The 19,563-nt window shown below is 42.1% G+C and overlaps 2 protein-coding genes across 3 annotated transcripts; both read right to left on the bottom strand.

Moving 5' to 3' along the window:
• Window positions 1-4,388: 4,388 nt before the first annotated feature.
• On the bottom strand, window positions 4,389-7,381 carry tmed3 (transmembrane p24 trafficking protein 3). The gene is made up of 3 exons (XM_036544537.1): window positions 7,045-7,381; window positions 6,323-6,568; window positions 4,389-5,656 (listed from the first exon to the last, which is right to left on the bottom strand). The coding sequence occupies exons 1-3, from the start codon at window positions 7,186-7,188 to the stop codon at window positions 5,423-5,425; spliced, it is 624 nt and encodes a 207-aa protein (XP_036400430.1). The 5' UTR covers window positions 7,189-7,381; the 3' UTR covers window positions 4,389-5,422.
• A 4,177-nt stretch (window positions 7,382-11,558) lies between these two features.
• LOC118788054 (ankyrin repeat domain-containing protein 34C-like) lies at window positions 11,559-16,381 on the bottom strand. Of its 2 annotated transcripts, none has more exons than XM_036543893.1 (2): window positions 16,156-16,381; window positions 11,559-14,550 (listed from the first exon to the last, which is right to left on the bottom strand). In XM_036543893.1, the coding sequence occupies exon 2, from the start codon at window positions 14,495-14,497 to the stop codon at window positions 12,908-12,910; it is 1,590 nt and encodes a 529-aa protein (XP_036399786.1). In that variant the 5' UTR covers window positions 14,498-14,550; window positions 16,156-16,381; the 3' UTR covers window positions 11,559-12,907. The 2 variants fall into 2 exon arrangements, with proteins under 2 accessions (XP_036399786.1, XP_036399785.1); XM_036543892.1 differs by having other exon boundaries at window positions 11,559-14,547.
• Window positions 16,382-19,563: the final 3,182 nt, after the last annotated feature.

Genomic DNA, 19,563 nt, shown 5'->3' with positions numbered 1-19,563 from the left:
ACTGGACCAATTAGAATGAAATGCGCTGTGTTCGTTGAAAAATGAAGCGGCACTCTGTGTCCCTGAATGCGTGTACTTGTGTGTTAATGTATGCCGTATGTCTGTGGTCTATTGATCGTGCTGGTTGTTTTAGTTCATGTTTATGTTCTTAAGAAAACGTCAACCGTACCCAAGCCAATGTGCATATTACTTTGTATAGCAGACTACTTTGAAAATATGGTGAGAACACTTAAATTCAGATTGATTTATTTGACTGAGAAGTGAGAAGTGAGAAGAAGCTTGATTTGATTTACCTTAATGTTCCATTTAATCACATACTGAGCTACTTATCTTACTAACCAGGTCAATTTTACTCATTTTCCATAGAGTCTGATCTTTACTCAGGTTATCCCTTGCTGGAGGTTATGACACCTTAGCTTTGCACATATATAATCAAACAAATGTGCTTTCAGATGTTGTCAGAAAATTAAAATTACTATGTTTATTTCCCCATAGTGTCCTCTTCAATTAAAAAATTCACTTGAAGGCCTTCGATCCACCTCTACACCACAGTATAACAGTACAAGAGAAGGACATGGGTTCAGTTCTAGAGGGAACTGAAGGGCAGCTTCAGCTCTTGAAAGTATACTCTGACATTCTGACCTTCCACATCTGAGCCAGGCTCTAATTTTAGTGATGAACAGTGCCCATACTGGGAGAAGGAATGGGCTGTTCTTAGTCATGTGAGAGATTGTCAAACTCTGGCAGAGCCAGCATTTAAAGGGGAACTACACCGCAAGATTTACTTAGTAACACTTTATCTTTTATTCATTCTGGGAATCTTTCTTCCGTCATCTTTAATATCTAGAATCAAATACTGTAGTTCTGGAACAGGTCCACGTGGAGTCACATGTCATCCTCACCCATACAAGCCTAAGCAGGACTTGCACAGATCCACTGATACCTACTCTGAAACTGAGTATGGAGCATGAGGTGATTCAAAGACACATTCAGGCAATGTAAACATCAATGAGTCTGTACTTTGTCTTCAGGTGACATACTTCAATTCTGCAATACTGGAGAGGGTTCAACTGAGGGGGAAAGGATGTTTTAACACTGTACTCATAACCATAAACTGATGCTCGTAACACTTAGATTAACAGTACAGGGTGTGTATCAGGGCTAAATTCTTGGACAAAGTACTGTAAACAGTGTTGTGGATAGTCTTTGAACCTTTGGAAAACAAAAGGGTTTCAGACCGTCTGGGGTGTGCACAGGTCAAAAGGACAGGGTTTGAGGTCTAATGGGATCCTTTTTTACAAGCATAACTTAAAAACATGCACTTGGGAACTTGGTTACGTAATCATACCCATGTGCAAACTGAATTGAAAATTCCAACAGACCAGGGACAAATGGAAGGTCACAATCCAAAAATTCTAAATTAGATTATAACTACAGTTAGCTTTTTTTTCCAAAGTCTTTTTGGATCAGTAGAGTTGGCAAGTAAGTGCCCAATGTCTTGCCAGCTGGCACCTCTCATGAAAAAGACCATGCAAAACTGAAGAAAAAACCATTTTTGTTATATAATTTTGACTGTTTTTGACTGCATCCCTCTATTGTTTGTAACCTTGTTGGAATTCTTAATTTTAAAAAATCACCTATTATTTTACAGCTACAGTTTTTGGTCTAAGGCTTGCAATTGGGCTCATTGTATTAATAATGAATAATGTTTTTAAAAAGCCATGCCACCTTTCTCAGGCTGAGCAGGGTCAAAGCTTGTAAACACTATCACTGGCAACCTCTTAGATCCCTTGGTGGACACTGGGCCTGAAATGAGCAATAATCTCAATTCAGGCCCATGCCACAGACAACACCTTCTAGGTCAACACACATTTTTACTAAATAGTAATGATGACACATTAAAAAATGGCAATGCACATTTTCTGTTGCACAACAGGGGACATATACTGGTACCTCTGAGAAATGATAGGACTAACATAAATTTCAGTATGTGAACAAATCAACACACACCATGGTGGTTTTTATCCCAGCGTACAAAAGTACTGAGACAAAGTCCCCTGTGTGTAAGAATCAGAACACATTATCTTAGACTGGGATTCAGTTCACAGAGTAGTGTTACTTTCCTGTGAGGTGCCTCCAAGGAATTGCACAGACAGGCAGAGACAATAACCAATGCAAAACAGTCTGGGACATTAGCCACGGAGATAACTATTTACGTATGACAGAGTTTCTGTGTAGATGCAAAGAGGATAACAGAGGTAGGTCAGGGTGCGATGCATTGATAATTCTCTCCCACCCAAGAGCAACAGCGGTCCATAACTTGAAAGATAACACCGTAAATAGAGGAGAAGCTCATTTTAAGCACAGGCCTTCATCAAAGGGACAACCCAACATATAGGAGGGACACCTAGGGAGGGCCAATATAACACTGTGCCAGGAGTAATATTAACCCTCGCCAGAATGTGCAGTGCTTTTCTGTCCCAGCAGCTTCATCAATTATCATGTAAAAAACTGCCAACTCTAGATTCATGCATTGAATATAACTACTGCAACTGGTTTGCACTCAGTAAAGTACAAAGAAAGCCTTGTCTTTACATTTCAGCAATCCCTGCCATGATACACGGATAAACATAGCTGGTGCTTAACTAAATACTTCCCAAACCTATATAACCTATAGATAATATTTGGATGTACTGAAGGCAGCGCCTTTCAAATATCTCTTTCCTTGGTATCTTTGCTGTGGTGTCACCTTGCTGTTTGTTGTCCTGTCAGTTTAACCTGAGGCTGTTTGCAGAGGAATACACTGACAATGCCACCTTAGCATCACTTGAATGCAGGAAATATGTCAGTTTTACAGTGTAAAATCATACACACAAAGGATAGTGGAGGATAACTACACACACACATACACACACACACAAATCCGGTATTTTTTAAGCCAAGAAAAAATTGGGGCATGTTGATTATGGTCTGCAGGTCATGGAACTGAACATTGTTTAGAACTTACCATTGCTCACTGTATGTTACTGTGTAAACATGACATTTTGATCAATTTTCTTTGGAACAGAGGACATTTTTGTAACAAACAGGAGTTCCACAAATGTTCACATACAAGTATTTCATGCAGGGACTACCTGCAGAGTAAAAGCTTGTTCGTACTGAAGGCATGAAATGTATCAAATATACATTTATTGGCAACATAAATGGATTTATGATGGACTATTAAATGCAGTTCCAGTTTTACATCTATGACCATGACATTCAAATGCATATTCTATCATGAAATTATACAGACTGCATATTATTATGTACATTTCACTGCAAGTTCTATACTGCTTATAACTGTGCATGTGACAATTAAAGTTTGTGATTCTTGATTCCTATTTGATCTATTCTAGTGTAATACAATGGCCAAGGGGACAGCTCTGTAACTGGATGTTTAGACGACCAGGATATTGCATTTCAATGATTGTCAATACTTGTGCAGTTAAAGCTCAACTGTGAAATAAATGCTTTTAAAATTCTCGTTCAACAAACAATTCACCATCCCATTACAGTGAAATCATGAATTTTGCTGAATTACAGTGCTCCCTTGTGGTCATGAAAGTATCACTAATAACGACACAGAAAAAGCACAAAGAAACACCTTTCAGGAAAATCACACTTATAGCAATATATATACAGCATGGAGCTCAATATAATAAAAACCATTTGCTTTGTAGTAATAAAATTAATTAATCCCCTCTATTCACAACTGTACATTTCAGTACAGTTAATACTGCATGTGAGGTTATTTCCACCTGGTGGACCAACCGAGAATTGCAATTCAAATAAAATATTTATAGGGGGAAACAGCTCCAAGCAAGATCATCAATTGCTTGACAGAATTTTATATTCATATTAAAATGAATAAGTTCATCAAATAATACACATTAATATTCCTTTTTTATTTTTGGCACTTGACCAAGGATGAGCAGTGGGCCACCACACACCATGAAGATTGATCACATTAGATTGATCAACAGAATGTGTACTCCCTCATTAACATCCATAAGATCAAAAATTTTGCCTGAAGATGTAACAAATCTTATTCATATATAACTCCTAGTAAGATGAATTTCTGATAGTAAGGAATTTGCAGCAACAGGGCCACAGTTCATTTGCTGGACAGTGAGACTGATAAGGGCACAACATTTTAATGCTCCAATAGCATTACAGAGATTATTAGACAGAAGGAATATCATTAATGTTTTCCTTAACAAAGACAGATAGGATTTTTGTGGCACAATCATGAATTAGGATATGTTTGATGTAACTGCATTTTTTAAGAAATCTAGATTCTGGAAGAAGAGTATCTAGCCACTATACATTCATTTTTTTTCTCATTATGACTTTAATTAGTCATCAATGCACTTGGTGTGGAACAGTATACAATACTCCGTAATACCCCCACAACTCAAAGCTCTCGGGATCAGACAACAATAGTCAACAAAAACAAACATCTATGCAAGGCATATTCATAAGGGAGATCTTTGCAAGAATTATGACAGAATTTAACATTTCACAAGTTAGCAAAAACAAATCAGGGTCACAAACTATTCAAAATGTTAACAGTTTCCTCCATAAACAAAAAATTGCTATTGCCAGTAATAGACTACAGTTGTGTCAAATGTAACAGTGATCAAACTGAGAAAACACAAGATCTCCTCACTGCACTAAACTTATTTTCATGATAGAATCAGAAGTAACATTACTTTTGCATTGCACAATAATGAAGAAATCTGATTCCATTCTCAAACACTGACAATCTTTTGGTAAACAGTGATCAATGATGAAATGAACACTTTAGACTTCCACTTAACTTTCTATAGTCATACTGTTTCAGCAGTACTAAACCATCTTTCTAACAATTACACATGAACAATTTTAACATGTACTGATAAAGTATAAATGTAGCCCACAAAAAGTGTCTTCAAGCAGGATAGAAAAAGTATATTAAATTCAGAGTAACAATGAATGTTGTCCCTACAGGGAAAATTCTGTAAATATTCTTTGGTTTTCAATGCAATTCAAACCCTGGCCATTTTCATTGGAATTGAAGAAACATACTTACATTAAAAACAAAGCTCCACAGACATAATAAAAACACACAGCAAAAAAGGGAATGCAATAATTTTGAAATGATGTCTTGCACCTTTGTAAACAGGTAGTCACTGTATGTTTTTTACCTTTTATTCAGGAGAGGCACATGACCACAAGCAAAGGCCATTTAAGAATTAAATTAAATGGCTACAGGTCTTATTAATGACACTGAAATGTGAGGACCAAGGGGTGTAGTTCTAGAAGCAGTTGCATACATTGGTTCCAGTCATGGGGTTTTACAAATGAAAGTCAGGTCACAAAGGAGTTCCAATGTCGTGCATTAAGTGCTGGCAGCCACGGCAGTTTTCTTCTCAGTGAAGAAGCTTTTGAGCATGAGTACTTGGCCGATGCTGACCACAAAGAGGATAATCGTTTCTCCAATGGACCAGTAGGAGGTACGGTCATGGAGGTCTTCAGCTCTGATGCGGTCTTGCGCCTCCCGCAGCCTGTACCAGGTCTGTGAGTCCCTCACCACCTTCAGGATCTCGTGGATTGAGAGGCAAGAAGATTCCATCTGAAAGAAGAAAAGTTACACTGTAATCTCACGCCCTGCAAGGTGCACCACAGCTAGTAAGCAGTCAAACTGGATTATCAGATAACTCTCTCCTTTCAAATGGATACATTATATGATGGCATGGGCAGCAGTGTAGCATAGTGGTTTGGGTATTGGGCTTGCCGTGATGAGGTCACAGGTCAGAATCTTAAGTGTCAGTTGGGGGAATTTCACTGTTGCCGTTGCTCCCAGCCATGAGAAGTACCGAACTGCAATTGCTTAACTCGTTTTCATGTTTCATGCACCGGTTCTGCACTTCATAACACCTTAAAACTCTATCATTATTACTTCTACCACTGACTACAACAAAGAGGGCTGGCATATCTCGAAAATACCTTTCCTGATGTTTGTAGTATCTGCATCAGGTGATACAGTAGGCACACTCAGTGGGGACACCTATCTAGATGACTCATGAATCTGCGCAGCAAAACACAACCTATATCATCTGACCTTCATCTCCCATCAGCACCACTACTGTAGTTCTACAAAAGTTCATTACTTTTTTGGCAACAACGTTTGCGATGGTTTTGTCATCTGATGCACATCTACCAGCTTGTTGCCCTCCAGCACTAAGCAGCACCTGCCCTGCACTCTACTTCTTGCTCACAGTAAACACAGGTAACATACCTGAGTAAGGGCGGTGGCTCTGTTCATGTCAGGTAGGAGAGGAGCCTCTTCCCCAGCACGGAAATCCAGGTAGACGGTTTTGTGAGAAAATGTGGAGAACTCATTGCTGAAGCAGACCTTGTAAACGCCTTTAGTCGTCGTGGTGTGAGAAAAGCTGTCGTACTGTTTCTTTCTCTCCTGATACAGGACATTGCTCATTGGATCAGTCACAAAACAGTCTACGTCGTAGTTGCCTCCAGCAATAACCTGAGGTTAGACACAGGACCATAGACACACAGCGCCAAGTCTTAGCAAACCCGTCATGTCAGGTGAGCATAGCTTTACACGGTTTCTGACTTTTGCAGAATGTTCATACTCTATTAACTGTTCCTAAACATCTTTATCGCTGGCGTTGTTATACAATCAGAGGACAGGCACAACGACACTAGGAAATTTACTGACACAAACACCAAATCCACCAAGGAGAATAGCAACCATATGAAGTGGTCGAGACAAATGGCACTTAAATATGCCATTACAATATTAGGTGATACGGGATTAACCAAATCCACATGCATATTATTGGGATCGAAATGTGCTCTGTAAATATGCGCAGGTACCGCTGAAGAGTTTGGACGCACCAAGGTCACTGTTCTGGGTCTGATTTATCGATCACCGTCAAGTCTTACGGTACAGAACTACTGTTTTAATTCTGAGGTATCACTCTTAAAACAGACACCTACCTGAAAATCGATGTCAAACTTAACTCCTTCTTCAAGTTCTTCGTAAAAACACTGCTTTTCGTTATCCGGTAATTCAAATGTCAACTCTGTGCAATAAACTATGTAAACATGTAACATCAAGCCGTAAAATCCGAGAAGTCGCATATTGCACAGTTGCAAAATATACAACAACCAAACACAGGTATTTCAAAATTAACACAAGTAACAGTTTTGTCTTCTGGGTCTTTTAGTCTACAGCAACGCAGATGTTTCACGCAGCGGAACGGACGCAAATTATGTACTAATTACTCCGTTCAATAACAGGAGCAGTGTTGTGAGGAATCGACGAATCCCCTTTCTCTAAAACTGACGTGGCATGATTGCAAAGCTCTTCCGGAGTAGATTTTAGGCAAGTTGTTTTTCTCTCTGCACGAAGTTCGCTCTCTCTTATGATTGGGGAAAACACCCCATATGACACATATGGACCAGTCGCATCTGAGCACGTATTGTATGCGCTGAGGAATGGATCATTTGTTCCAAGCGGTAAATGAATGTTACGAAACTACGCTTGCTCCTTGGCGTCCATACACAGTGTTTCGTCACTGATCCTTGGTGGGCATGTCAAAATGTGAGGGTTTTGTATGGCTGTGTCGTCCAGCTTTGTGGTGGCAAAGTGCGGCGCGACTGTTTCCTGTGAGGTTGCAATGTTGCTGAATTTCAGAGAACACAGGCATACTTGACGCAATATGCTGTATTTTTGAATGTATTACCCCGTTCATTCTGAGAGGAATTCGGTCATTTGATTGGATTCATGTAAATATTGTAACCTGAAAAAGTCCTATGCCCTGGAAAAACTTATGGTGACAGGAGGATACCATAGGTTTTCTTAAGGAATGTTGAAAAAAAAATAAGCAATGTCTAAAAACTACGGCACTAGTCTGTGTGTTTTGATAAAACAGAGGGTTGTCTGCATCTGCCTCCCTGTCCACATTTTCGTGCTTTGATTTCCTTTCCCTCTTCTGATACCTGCAGTTTCAACACTGTGTTTCAGGGTCACCTGGGGCCTGACACACCTCATGGGTGATGAAGGAGAAAAGCATAGAGAAGCTGTTCAGCCTCCACCAAGGGATTGTGGGGGATTGGGGGGGGGGGGGGTATTAATCACTATTCGGCCACACAAGAGAGAACAGGCTGCAGGAGGGAGCTCTGCGATCAGTCTCTGTGACTGTAGTTGTTTTCATTTTGTGGCTGAAACTAACATGCTTTGCAAATCACCAACCAGATTTACATCCCACAATAAGATGTATTTGGTGAGCAGGCATTCTGATCAAGGGAAGTACATACATACTGCATTTGAGATTAATCCTTTAATACATCTGGAGGGTTCTGATTACACATCCATTTTTTCTATCCACAGCACTACATATCTTCAATGACTGTCAGCCTGAAGCATAATTCCCAGTTCTGACCCACAATATTAGCTATTAACTAACCACTGAACACTAGGAGGAGCTAGTGGAATTTTTGCAGATACACAGCCAAGTGGTGCACTCACTACTGCGGCTATGTTGGGACTGACTGGAACTTTGTGAAATGTTTGGCCCAGTTTTTGTCTTTCTTATTTTTGGTCTGCTTATTTAGGAATATGACAGCAATGTATAATTCGTGACAATCTTGGACCTGGGTTTTTTTTTTTTTTTTTTTTTTACAGAAGTAGCAGCAGTGTTCACAGTTCTCACCATGAGCTGGAGAAATCGAGGTCCTCCAACATTACTCAAGCTATAGACCTGGTATCCCAAATCTGGCATGGGCTCTTCGACTGTCTCCTCTCCTCACTCAGTAGACTCTATTAGAGAGACGGGATAAACACCGTATTGGAAGTCCCCACATAACCAGCACAATAACAATAATTATTATTGTTTTAACTGCCAACATGATTCCTCCATGGTATGACTGATGTGACATGTAAACAGTGAGTTTGGAGTCAGACGTCAGCTTACCTCTTCAAAAGCAGCAGCATACTACCTGTCGATTGCTCCAGGTGTGTTCTCAGTGTATCAGTATTTATCATTAATATTTTTCTTTCATATTTAAATAACTTGTGACCAAAAGGTTGGAGGTGTGATTTCCATGTGGGGCAGTGCTATTGTAGCATTGAGCAAGACACTTTTGAGCACATTGAGTAAGACAATTGCATCTTTAAATATATTCTACTGTACAATAGACGATGTTTAAGGTGAGGACAAAGGCATGCTCAGAATTTGCTACAACACCCTGGCGAGGCAGAATCTGTGGCTTGTGATGGCAAGGGAATAAAGCCAGAGGTATTGCAGTAAGTATAAAGTGATTCATGGAGGAAATTTAATTGAACTGAAGGGGAACTTTTGCCTGAAAAGACCTTGGCTCTGTTGTCTTTCTTCATGGCTGCAGGCTTAAGATGGCTGTAAAGGATCCTAACACCCACCACCCAGCGGGATCTGCTTTGGTGCACGATGTCCTCTCGTCTCCCGCTGAGAGAGAATCTCTGGCAACATCCTGCGTCTTGAAGGTCCAGGTTTGCACATCTTGCTGCTGGTGCACTTGTGTGTGTGTGCATGTGCATGTGTATGTACGTGTGTGCATGTGTATGTACGTGTGTGCATGTGTATGTGTATGTATGTGTGTGCATGTGTGTGTAGGTGCACGCAAAATTAATTGTCTGAATTTGCTTTCTCTGTGCAGGCATGTATCACTCCACAGGAATTTAGTCTTTTCTGTATTTAGTCTCTTCTCTTTAGGTAGAAAGAGATCATATACAGCATTCATTTGGTGTCTGGATTGGAAAGCTTCACCAAGCATTCTGAAGTCACAAAATTGATCAGAAATTCTCAGAAAGACAAATAATCACAGAGTAACCAAGTTGCATTTCACTGACCAGCAGTAGATCAGCTGCATCAAAGGTTAGCTGGAGGTGTTTCCTCAGTAAATTGACCCAATTTGCTAGTATATTGGCCAACCCTTAAAATGTTGGCAGTTTAGCCCAGTACCCACACAAGTCAAGTGGAAGTACCTTATGTTATCATCAGCATTCTCCTAACATGACAACAAAGCTCTTGCAGCACAGCTAATTTTACTTACTATTGGCTATGAGAACTAATGTTTTGTTCATTTATTTATTTTACCAGTTGCTTAAACATGGCAAGCAAGGACACACCTCCTGCAACAGGCCCTGTGACCTACATTGCTCCATGGCAGCTCTGGCCTGGGGCAGCCACCATGCAATCAATAAAAACTTGCATACAGTGCAGAAAGCGCATCTCTTCATTGCTGGGCAACTTCAGTACTCTAATATAAGTCTCTAATATAAACTTCCCTTTGAGCTTCATGATCTTCAGTAATTTAGCAATATACCGGAAATGCAAGACATTTTTTCAAAATGTATAGTGTACTCCTGCTTGTATGGAAACATTATACATGAAATGATGTTCTTGCCAACCATCTTAGAGATGGATTGTCTCACAGGTGAGTTGTATGGAGCCAGTTCTCTGGATTGTTGTAACATCACACTTGCATTTGTTTTAATCTAAAGATAGTTTTATATTGAAAAATGGTAAACATTGATAATTATTGTAGTATACAAGAGAGAGTAGATTTCTTTTCTTTTTTTTCTTTATTTTTTTCCTTTGATGTGCTTATTTGGGTTTCAGAGTAAGGTTTAAGTTTGATTTGATGATGACTAGTAAAATAAAGAAAAAAAGTCACACCTCATTAATTACCAAGAATGAGTTCATTGAATAGATATTAAATGTCACTGCCCAGATTATTAACTTGGCAGGCCTGGAGATTTAAGTACAATTAGAAAAGGACCTTTGTTTCTGTGGGGAATATTAAATGAATGAATTATACGAAAAACTTGGAAGAAGTGCTATCTGAATGAAATCATCAAAATCAGCTATGCTATTCTGTCACCAAATTCATTCATATAATAAATAAAATGAATAGATGATCACATCCATTTTTAATATTCAATTTTTAACTGGGTGTGTCATGGTATGGTTTAAGGTAAATAATCAGAGAAATTACAAATCTACAGTGTAAAGGTAAAGATTCCGTCTGTTTCATATTTATGGACTGAAAGAGGAAACAAAATGAACACGTTCCATTGATGCCTTTGCTTATTTGTTTTTCTCTTTATTATTATGAAGGCACTATATACATATTGGCTACACATGTTGTACTCCTGCCTTGTACACAGCTACAACACAGAAGACTACATCACATTATTGACTGACAGTGGTCTCTTCCATCATAGGTCACACTTCTGCCACTAGATGGCGCATTTGATAAACATAAAATCCACAGCCTGTCAGAAACCAGTCCAACAACAGGCTGTGATGTATTAATACCGTATTGCGAAATCCAGTTACTGGATCAGCAAAGCGGTGAAGACTGCACCTTGTGTGACTGCCTGTACAGTGCTGTCAGATGACCAGTGGAATGAAACAGTCTAGAGAGTGCATTACCTTCTCTTGAGCCATGTTAGCTAAATGTCCACAACACAAGGGAGCAGGTAAACCTATTCCTCAGGAGGTTACACTGTATGACGAGAAGAAAGCACATGACTCCTATAAAGTCTTTTTCTTGCTATTGGCCATGTTTTAGCGTGTTCTACATTATTCATTGGTGTTCATAAAGTATTCAATTGATGTTTCACAAGTGTTTTGTTCATGATTTGAAACATAACACGACAAGTGTTTCTGTCACTGTATTATTTGAATGTGCTGAGTTGGTAATGAAATGTTACACGATTCTTACTTTATCATGACTCAGTAATCAATGGTAGCGAGCTACACTGTTTTGACAGCGCAGCTGGAGTAGCGTTAGATCACTGCTGAGGGAAACACCACTTTTGTCTCTTTGCTGTCTTTCCTGTTCACCTCTGCTTTATGTTCTGTGTTTAATCCATATTTGGAACTCACTGAAATTACTTTGTGCACTTCCGCCTTCCGCTGTAATCTAGCTCCGTGCGAGAATCATTGCTTTTGCTTTTTGTCAGACAAACGCAGATGAGACAGCCTCTTTCTGCATTGATTTTGAACTGCAAAAATATGACCGCTTGAGCCACGGATCAATATTATTATTCTGTCTAAATGACATTCGCTCTTGCTCTTAATCCCTGGCTCGACACGGCAGATTGTTCCAACTTGTGAGTCGCGGAGTAATCGATATCTGATATTACTTTCTTTTCTTGGGTCTTCTCCGTTGCCTTAAGTTTATTCATGTACACAGCCTCGCGCCCAAACGGTGTGTGTTTTCCTAACACATGTTGTTCCTCCTCTGCATGCGGATTATGCCCACGAAGGAGATGGAGTCGGCTGTGTTCATACAATCATTGTGCAGTTGTGAAGACGCCGCAGACAGCTCCTGGTGGACCCACACGTGGTTTGTATGTGTTCATTCACAGCGGCTGGGCAAATCGTGAGGGCTAAGCTTCACAGGCTCTGTGCTGTTCACTTTTTGGGTGAGCTGGGTGCCCGTAGTTCTGTACTACCACTTCTGCCTTCAGACCCGGTCAACGTGCATTTGTGACCACGTTCCAGTGTTTGAAATAAGGCTCATCGTGAGCAGAGTGCTTCAACCATTGGTCAGGGTCTGTGTCATCTCCCATCACTCTGGAAGCTGTCAATCTCTGCCTCTCATACTCTTTTTATTATCCAGCAGACAAGCTCCATTCAAGCAACTGCTGGTCCTGCAGTGTCCTGAGCATGAAAAGATGTTGAGCATCGAACCGGGCAAACAACGCTGCACGTGGACGTGGATTTAGCTTGAGGACAATTATGCTTTCTCGTGGTATGAAGGTAGATAGCTACATCGACTCCAAAAGGAAAACAGCCACCAGGTCTCCTTACTGATTGGCCACCAGCTCTTCGAAGTCTGAGAGCTGTTTCATCTGCTCCACTTGCATAGAGTGCCTCCTTATCAGTTTCTTCTTCGGCTTGGGGAAGCCTCTCTTTGGCGAGCTGGGCGCTACAGGGGCGAGCGACCTGAGGCAGGTGGTGAGGGGGGAGGAGGGCTTGCTGCTGGCTCCGATGTCAGGGATGGGGGGGTTAGGGTTGATATTGAGGGGGGGCAGGTGGCCCGGCCGCGTATGGGAGATGTGGTCCAAGAGCAGGGTCCCGGAGCCCCGCCTCTCCAGGAGCCCCGGGGCCCGACGGCGGGCCGCGCCTGGGGACGTGCTGGCGTTGCTGTCCAGGGACTCCCGGGATCCCGTGAGCAGGGCGAGGGGGGAGGCGTTGTGCTTGCGTCTCTCCAGCGGCACCTTGGGCGAGTCCAGCATGGCTGAGTCAGAGTAGAGCTGCGAGTCCGAGTCATAGTGCTCATTTCCCAGGCGCCTCCGGTACACCGTGTCCCTCAGGCCGGCGGGCCCACAGATGCCTCCGCTGCTCTCCTGGTCAGCAGGGACGGTGCAGCGTCTGGCCAGCGGCTGGTGCTGCGGCAGGGACTTCTCGTACGACGGCTTCCGAGACGTGGGGGCGGAGATTGTGGACACGGAGTTCGGCTCCCCGACTGAGGGGAAGGAGCCGTCTTTGGCCTCCACGCTGTTGTGCCGGGACAGGGGTGCCCTCCTGGACAGAGACAAGCCGTTGACGCCCGCGACAACGTCCTCGTTGGAGCTTGCCCTCTTGCCCTCCTCGGCGGCGGCGGCGGCTGCAAGGACGGAGGGGGCGATCAGGCCCCAGGGCTCTGACTGCAGGCGTTTCAGCTGGGGCAGACGGGCCCGCTTGGGGTTAGCTGTCGGCTCACTGGGGGGCTTGACCACAGGGATGCCCGGGCAGGCCACGCCCGCTGTCACCCGCTTGGTCTGAAAGCTGAAGATGGTGTCACGCTGCTTGTCGTTGCTGGGAGACGGAGACGTCTTGAGGTCGATGTCGGAGGGGGAGGTGCACAGCGCGGGGGAATATCTGTCCTCCAGCTCGGGAGATGGCGGGACATTCAGGTACTGCTTCGTGGTTTTGGCCCCGGAGGCCGACTTGTCCGTGGTTATGATAATAACCTCCTTGCCCTTGGCCTTGCAGGTGTCCAGCAGCAGCTTGAGGGTGTCCTTGTCGTCCGCGTTGATAGCGTGGACCAGGGCCGAGGCCCCACCGTGGTCCTCCAGGCTGGGGTCGGCCCCGTTGGACAGCAACAGCGACGCCACCTCGTGGCCGGCCTTGTGACTGCAGGCGTGCATCAGCGCCGTCCTGCCTTCCTTGTCCTGGATGTTGGGGTCGGCGTTGTTCTCCAGCAGGTACTTGACCAGCTTGGCCTTGCTGACGCTCTGCTGGTCGGAGTGCTTGGACATGCAGGCGATCATGAGGGGCGTCTCCCCGCGCTCGTTGCTCTCGTTGATGTAGGCACCGCCCTCCAGGAGCAACCTGGTCAGGCGCAGACGACGCAGCCATACTGCCTTCAGGAGGGAGTTCCCGTCCGTCCGGAGCTCGAGGGCGTCCTCCATTCTCCTGACAACTGCAGGCGTCACCCTCAGTCCAGAGACAGAATCCCAGTCTGCTGTCATTGAAAGAAAAACAGAACAGGCTACATGATCTTTTGAGATTTTGCCCAGTGTCTCTCGTGAATGATAAGTAATGATGTACAGAACGCAACGAGTATATTTTGTTGTTGTTTCATCCATTCTTTTAAAATTATCACTTGCGTCCGTTAGTGTCAAATAACGACAATGGCGGCTAAAATCAATCAATTAAAAGTCCGTTATAAACAAGGGGAGTTGCCCTCTGAATCGCCAGCAGATGGCGCTCATCCTGCAGTGGACGGTGTCCGTCAGTGCGGACACACTTAAATTTCACGTGCTAGACAGCTCCAGATCAAACTTTTCACCTCGGTATAAAGAAGCAAGAAGAAAGGGAAAATCTACGAAAACATCCAGCAGAATAGAACAAGCGGTAACAGGCTCTTTTCATCAATTCGCTTTTGCTTATTCACACGTTTTATACGACTGTACTGGTGTTGTTTTCGAAGATGGGTGTATTTAAGAGTGTAAAGATAAAATGTTGTACATACTTTTTTTTTCTTATCAAAGATGTGCGTCTGATATGTTACCTATCAAAATGCGTTGATGTGAGCGTCCAGCGCACATGTGGCATGGTTTGTTACAGGGGATATTGCGCCTAATGTTGTAACTTGGACCGACAAAATTTCTACGATTAATCCTTGAAGGTTTTGGCGACAAGGCAATGAAATGTATCCAGGTATTGCGCAAGTACGACTAAGGCTTAATACGGGAATTTGAATGGTTGCTGAAACTAAAACGATTTTCCATCATAAAAGATTAGGTTTAAAAGATTATGGTCAGACTCACAATTGTACAGATAACCTGTTGGATGTGAGCAAAAACAATGAAAACAGTGTTCATTTACAAAACTCTAACGTAGCCGGTAATAGGTTAACATTAATGTTCTGAACGATTGTGATACCTTACAGAAACCTCTTTATTTCTTATTAGTCAATCCCATCTCCCGTTGTTTGGCCAGAATGAGATTAAGTGTAGTGTTCTTTGTAGAGCGAGCAGCAAGTAGATGTGCAGAGGCTGGCTAAGGAATAAGACCGTTAATGCGTCCGTCAAGTAGATGCGCCAATTTGTATTTATGAAAACGCCGCAACCAGGTTCTGTTGCTCTGATGTTGCGAGAGCCATGGAATCAAGTCGCTCTCCATGGTCCCTAAATGGCCCCCACCTTAATCGGCGTTCATTGCAAAATCGAATATGGTACCCAGTAGTGTATTGCTTCTGTGTTTCTATATGCTCTGTGTTTATGCAAGTGCAGTGCAGTTTCAGTTTGAATGAAAGAATGAAGCGTGAAAATACAATACTTAAAATAAATGTGTATGCAACTTTACATGCAAACTTGATAACTATAAATTATAATGATAAACCATTAAAAACATCCTCAACCACATGTCTAAATGCCATGTCTATCAAATAAAAAGTGTTCACACGTTTCAGGGTCATTCTGTCCGTTATAACTGACACACACCTTAATCAGTCGAAGGAAGCAATCCATCAACTTTCCTCTGTGGAGAATAAAAATGACTCAAAACAATACCAATACTCCAACCAAGAAAAATACATTTTTTCAGCGTAGCAATTTTGTCTTACCCCGTCTGAAGACAGCCTTGCCATTTCAGAATATGCCCAGAGGTAATGTTGCCAACGACAAGGTGCCAGAATAATTTGAAAATAAAATGAAACCATTTTCACAGGACGTCTTGTAGTTTACAGACATCTTCCCTCTCTGCCTTTCTTCCACAAACCAGCACCAGCAGAGGCGAAGATGTCCTATTTTAAGTACAGATCCACCGTGCTGGCGCTAAAACTAAGCGTCCAAGACTTGCAGCTTCGCTTTTGTTATGGCAACGCAATTGATCAGTCCAATAGCTGCATTCCTCTCAGTGCGCACTGCAAAAAGCACAACCCCAACATCTTGGGTATATAAATAACTTCTTGCTTGGTGAATGAAACGTACATCTTATTGACGTCAGTATCTACAAAAATAAGCATTGCATCTGGTAAGAGCCCTCTTTCATCTTAATGGGAAGCGCACAAACAAACAAAAACACGTTTCAGTTGTTATCTATATTTATGAAGCGTCTTATTTTGGAGAGGAAAACCGTAACATTGCAGTATTTCCCCAGGATTATATTTTTCAAATGCTGAAGGCTACACAATCCGAAAGACGCAACCTTAACTAACGAGAAATGCATTCGTTTTTATTTTAACCCAGAATATCAAACAATTAGCCTTTTTTTCAATTCATATATACGTATCGATTTGTCAATGTTGTGAGCATACATTTAACATGGTGCATCCGTGGGAAAATCTGACATTTCGTTAGAAATAATGCTGGAAGTATGTGAGTTTTAATTCCAAGTATAGACATACATATTTGACACGTCTGTGGACCTCAACGTCTAGATTCCGTCCATCATTCTCAGTAATTACCATTTGAGAGATCCCATCTTGTGTTGCGCTGTTGAGCTTTAGAAATGTAATTAACACATGTCGATGGCTGACACTGCGCTACAGTTCTAAAAGTTGACGTCCAACAGTTTCTCTCACTTGCCAGCATGCAGCCCAGATGAAGAATAGTACTTTGACGTCATGTTCTCGACACCTTTTCGTAGAACGTCACCCGAAATGTTAGGGCTGTGATTCGTTTACAGAAGACAGGGTTTCGACAGCAGATAATGTGGATAGTGCTAGGAACCATCCTGAGTTCGGACGTAAAACGTTGATTTTTTCTAATACATCTACGTTGAAAGTCAGACGTTTTTAGATGGCAGAGTTCAAGCAGTTGTATGAGCTTTAATATATATATTCATAGACCATTCTTTTTCTGGTGATAACATGATCCACATTTAAATCAATTAATTTTGTGTAAGCATCTTGCTCAGGTGATTTCTATAATGCGGGATTTGAATCGGCAATTGTTCAACGTGGTGATCCCAAGTCACCACTTGAGCTCATTCGTGCTCATCATCTTAACGTTGCGCGTCTTTGCTTGGTGTACAGCGTGCATCTTTACGCATGGGATTTAAACTGATTGATTACATATGTCCCTAACACCAAAAAAGGATTCATACTCATGGCCATTTCCTCTTTAAACCACTGAAACGACACCTCTCCTCCATTGGTCTCGTTTCCTTAATTGGCTCCCGATGGAGAAGTAATGAAACGTCCCCTGGACAGGTCTCAACGGAAGGACAGCGCGAAAGTGTATTGGCGCTCGAGGACTGCGATTATGACTCACCCTACAGACTTAACATTCTATAATGAAAATGGAGGCAATTTTGCAAAACATTTCTAATTGTATTATTATTGTCATTGTATCAATCAAGGAATATAGTTTTTGGTTTTGTTTTGCTTTGCTTGTATCTTCAGAATAGGTTATTGCCCACATAGTATCCTAAACGAACATCTTTGCTAAGGTCTGGTTTAGCGCAGGTAGGCACTTGGACACCTATGTATCAATAGGTGTATTATCTTATTACACTTATTAATAGTGTATTATCTCCATGTATCAATGAGGTAAAAGTACAAAAGTACTCTCTGCTCACTAAGGCAGATTAAGATAGATTTAAAATGGGGTAAATGCCTAAGGTAGCAGTACTTCAACTGGTTTCGGGGATTCCATATTCAGAAAGGATTAATTATACATCTTTGTGAAATAGGCCTGCTTATGAATTGCTCATGAGATGGAGTAGAAGGCAGAACGCTTGTTTGTCCCTTCAAGAAGCGGTACTTGTGCCAGCAGGGCAACAAAGCCAAAGCAATTGCGCCAATGGCCTCTGGAGATGGCAAACTTCAATGCTAATCAGGCAGGCCGGTCCACCCCTTCTACACTGGCATGAGTCGCACGACGCTTTGTGACAGGAATGGAGTCTTCTCAGATTGCAGCCATCTAAGTATTGTCTAGTTAATCCTGAAGCAACATGACACCTGTGAAAATTACTACTTATTGAAAAGAGTAATACATCCCATGTCATAAGTGAGTCATTGATTACTCGGTCATGTTTGATTCATGGACACAATCCAGAAAATTGAAATGAGTCAGGCTGACAATTGAAACTGAATATGGTCTGAAGAATAGTCTCTGATGTTTTTTTTTCTTAGTGGTGAATGCTTTGTGTTTATTCTCCATGCTATTTGTTAATCTTTTCCATCTTTAAAATGGACATTATGTTACACCACAGTGAAAAGAGGAAAAAGCGGGCTTCAGTTAGGATAGCCATGAAATCCAGTAAAAGCATTTAATCATTATTTTTAGGTTGCTACGAAACAGCAGTGAGAGGGAGAGAAAGGGCAGCAGAGTCCTCGGTTCTATGAGGAGCAGGTAATTATAACCACATCGCCCAACCCTTTGAAGCGTTTCTAATCACCCATCCATACTCCTCCCCTCAGCAGTGCAGAACCTACATATATGGAAGCATAAGGTCTGTCGGTCTACCCACTGTCAATTTAAATGAATCAGCGAATGCTCATTTTTTACATTCACGTGACACATCTTCCCGCTCATGAAATTTTAAGTACTTGACAAAGGTAAAAGCTACCTGTACTCCAACAGCATGGTTTGCTGGTACCATCTGTAGCTGCACAATTATGATTAAAATTACTCACACAAATAATACTTGCCAGTGGCTGAGAAGACTCGAGCAATCAAATCAAATCTGTGCCTTTGCAATTTTGTGCAGTTATGAAGGCAGGTAGCTAATTTTGCTTGCTGAGCTACTTGTGGAGGGAGATCAAGCTATTTACCTGGATCATTGAGATACCAGTATGGTGTCTTGGGCTCAATAAGTGGTCTTGTCTATTGGTTGTCAGTGGGTGGATTTGTTGGCATGCTGGCACACCCAAGGTGGGCAGAGTTTGCAGTTGTCCACCGATTAGGTATCTTATCAAGTACAAATTCCCCCTGACTCCGGGTACACTTGAATGCAAAAAAAGAGTACCCATTGGAAAATGGCAAGCCACTGCAACAAAATTAGCCCAATGATTATGTTGCTGATG

Source organism: Megalops cyprinoides, chromosome 13, assembly GCF_013368585.1.
Source record: "Megalops cyprinoides isolate fMegCyp1 chromosome 13, fMegCyp1.pri, whole genome shotgun sequence".
Lineage (NCBI taxonomy): Eukaryota > Metazoa > Chordata > Actinopteri > Elopiformes > Megalopidae > Megalops > Megalops cyprinoides.
This window is presented reverse-complemented; position numbering and strand designations above follow the sequence as displayed.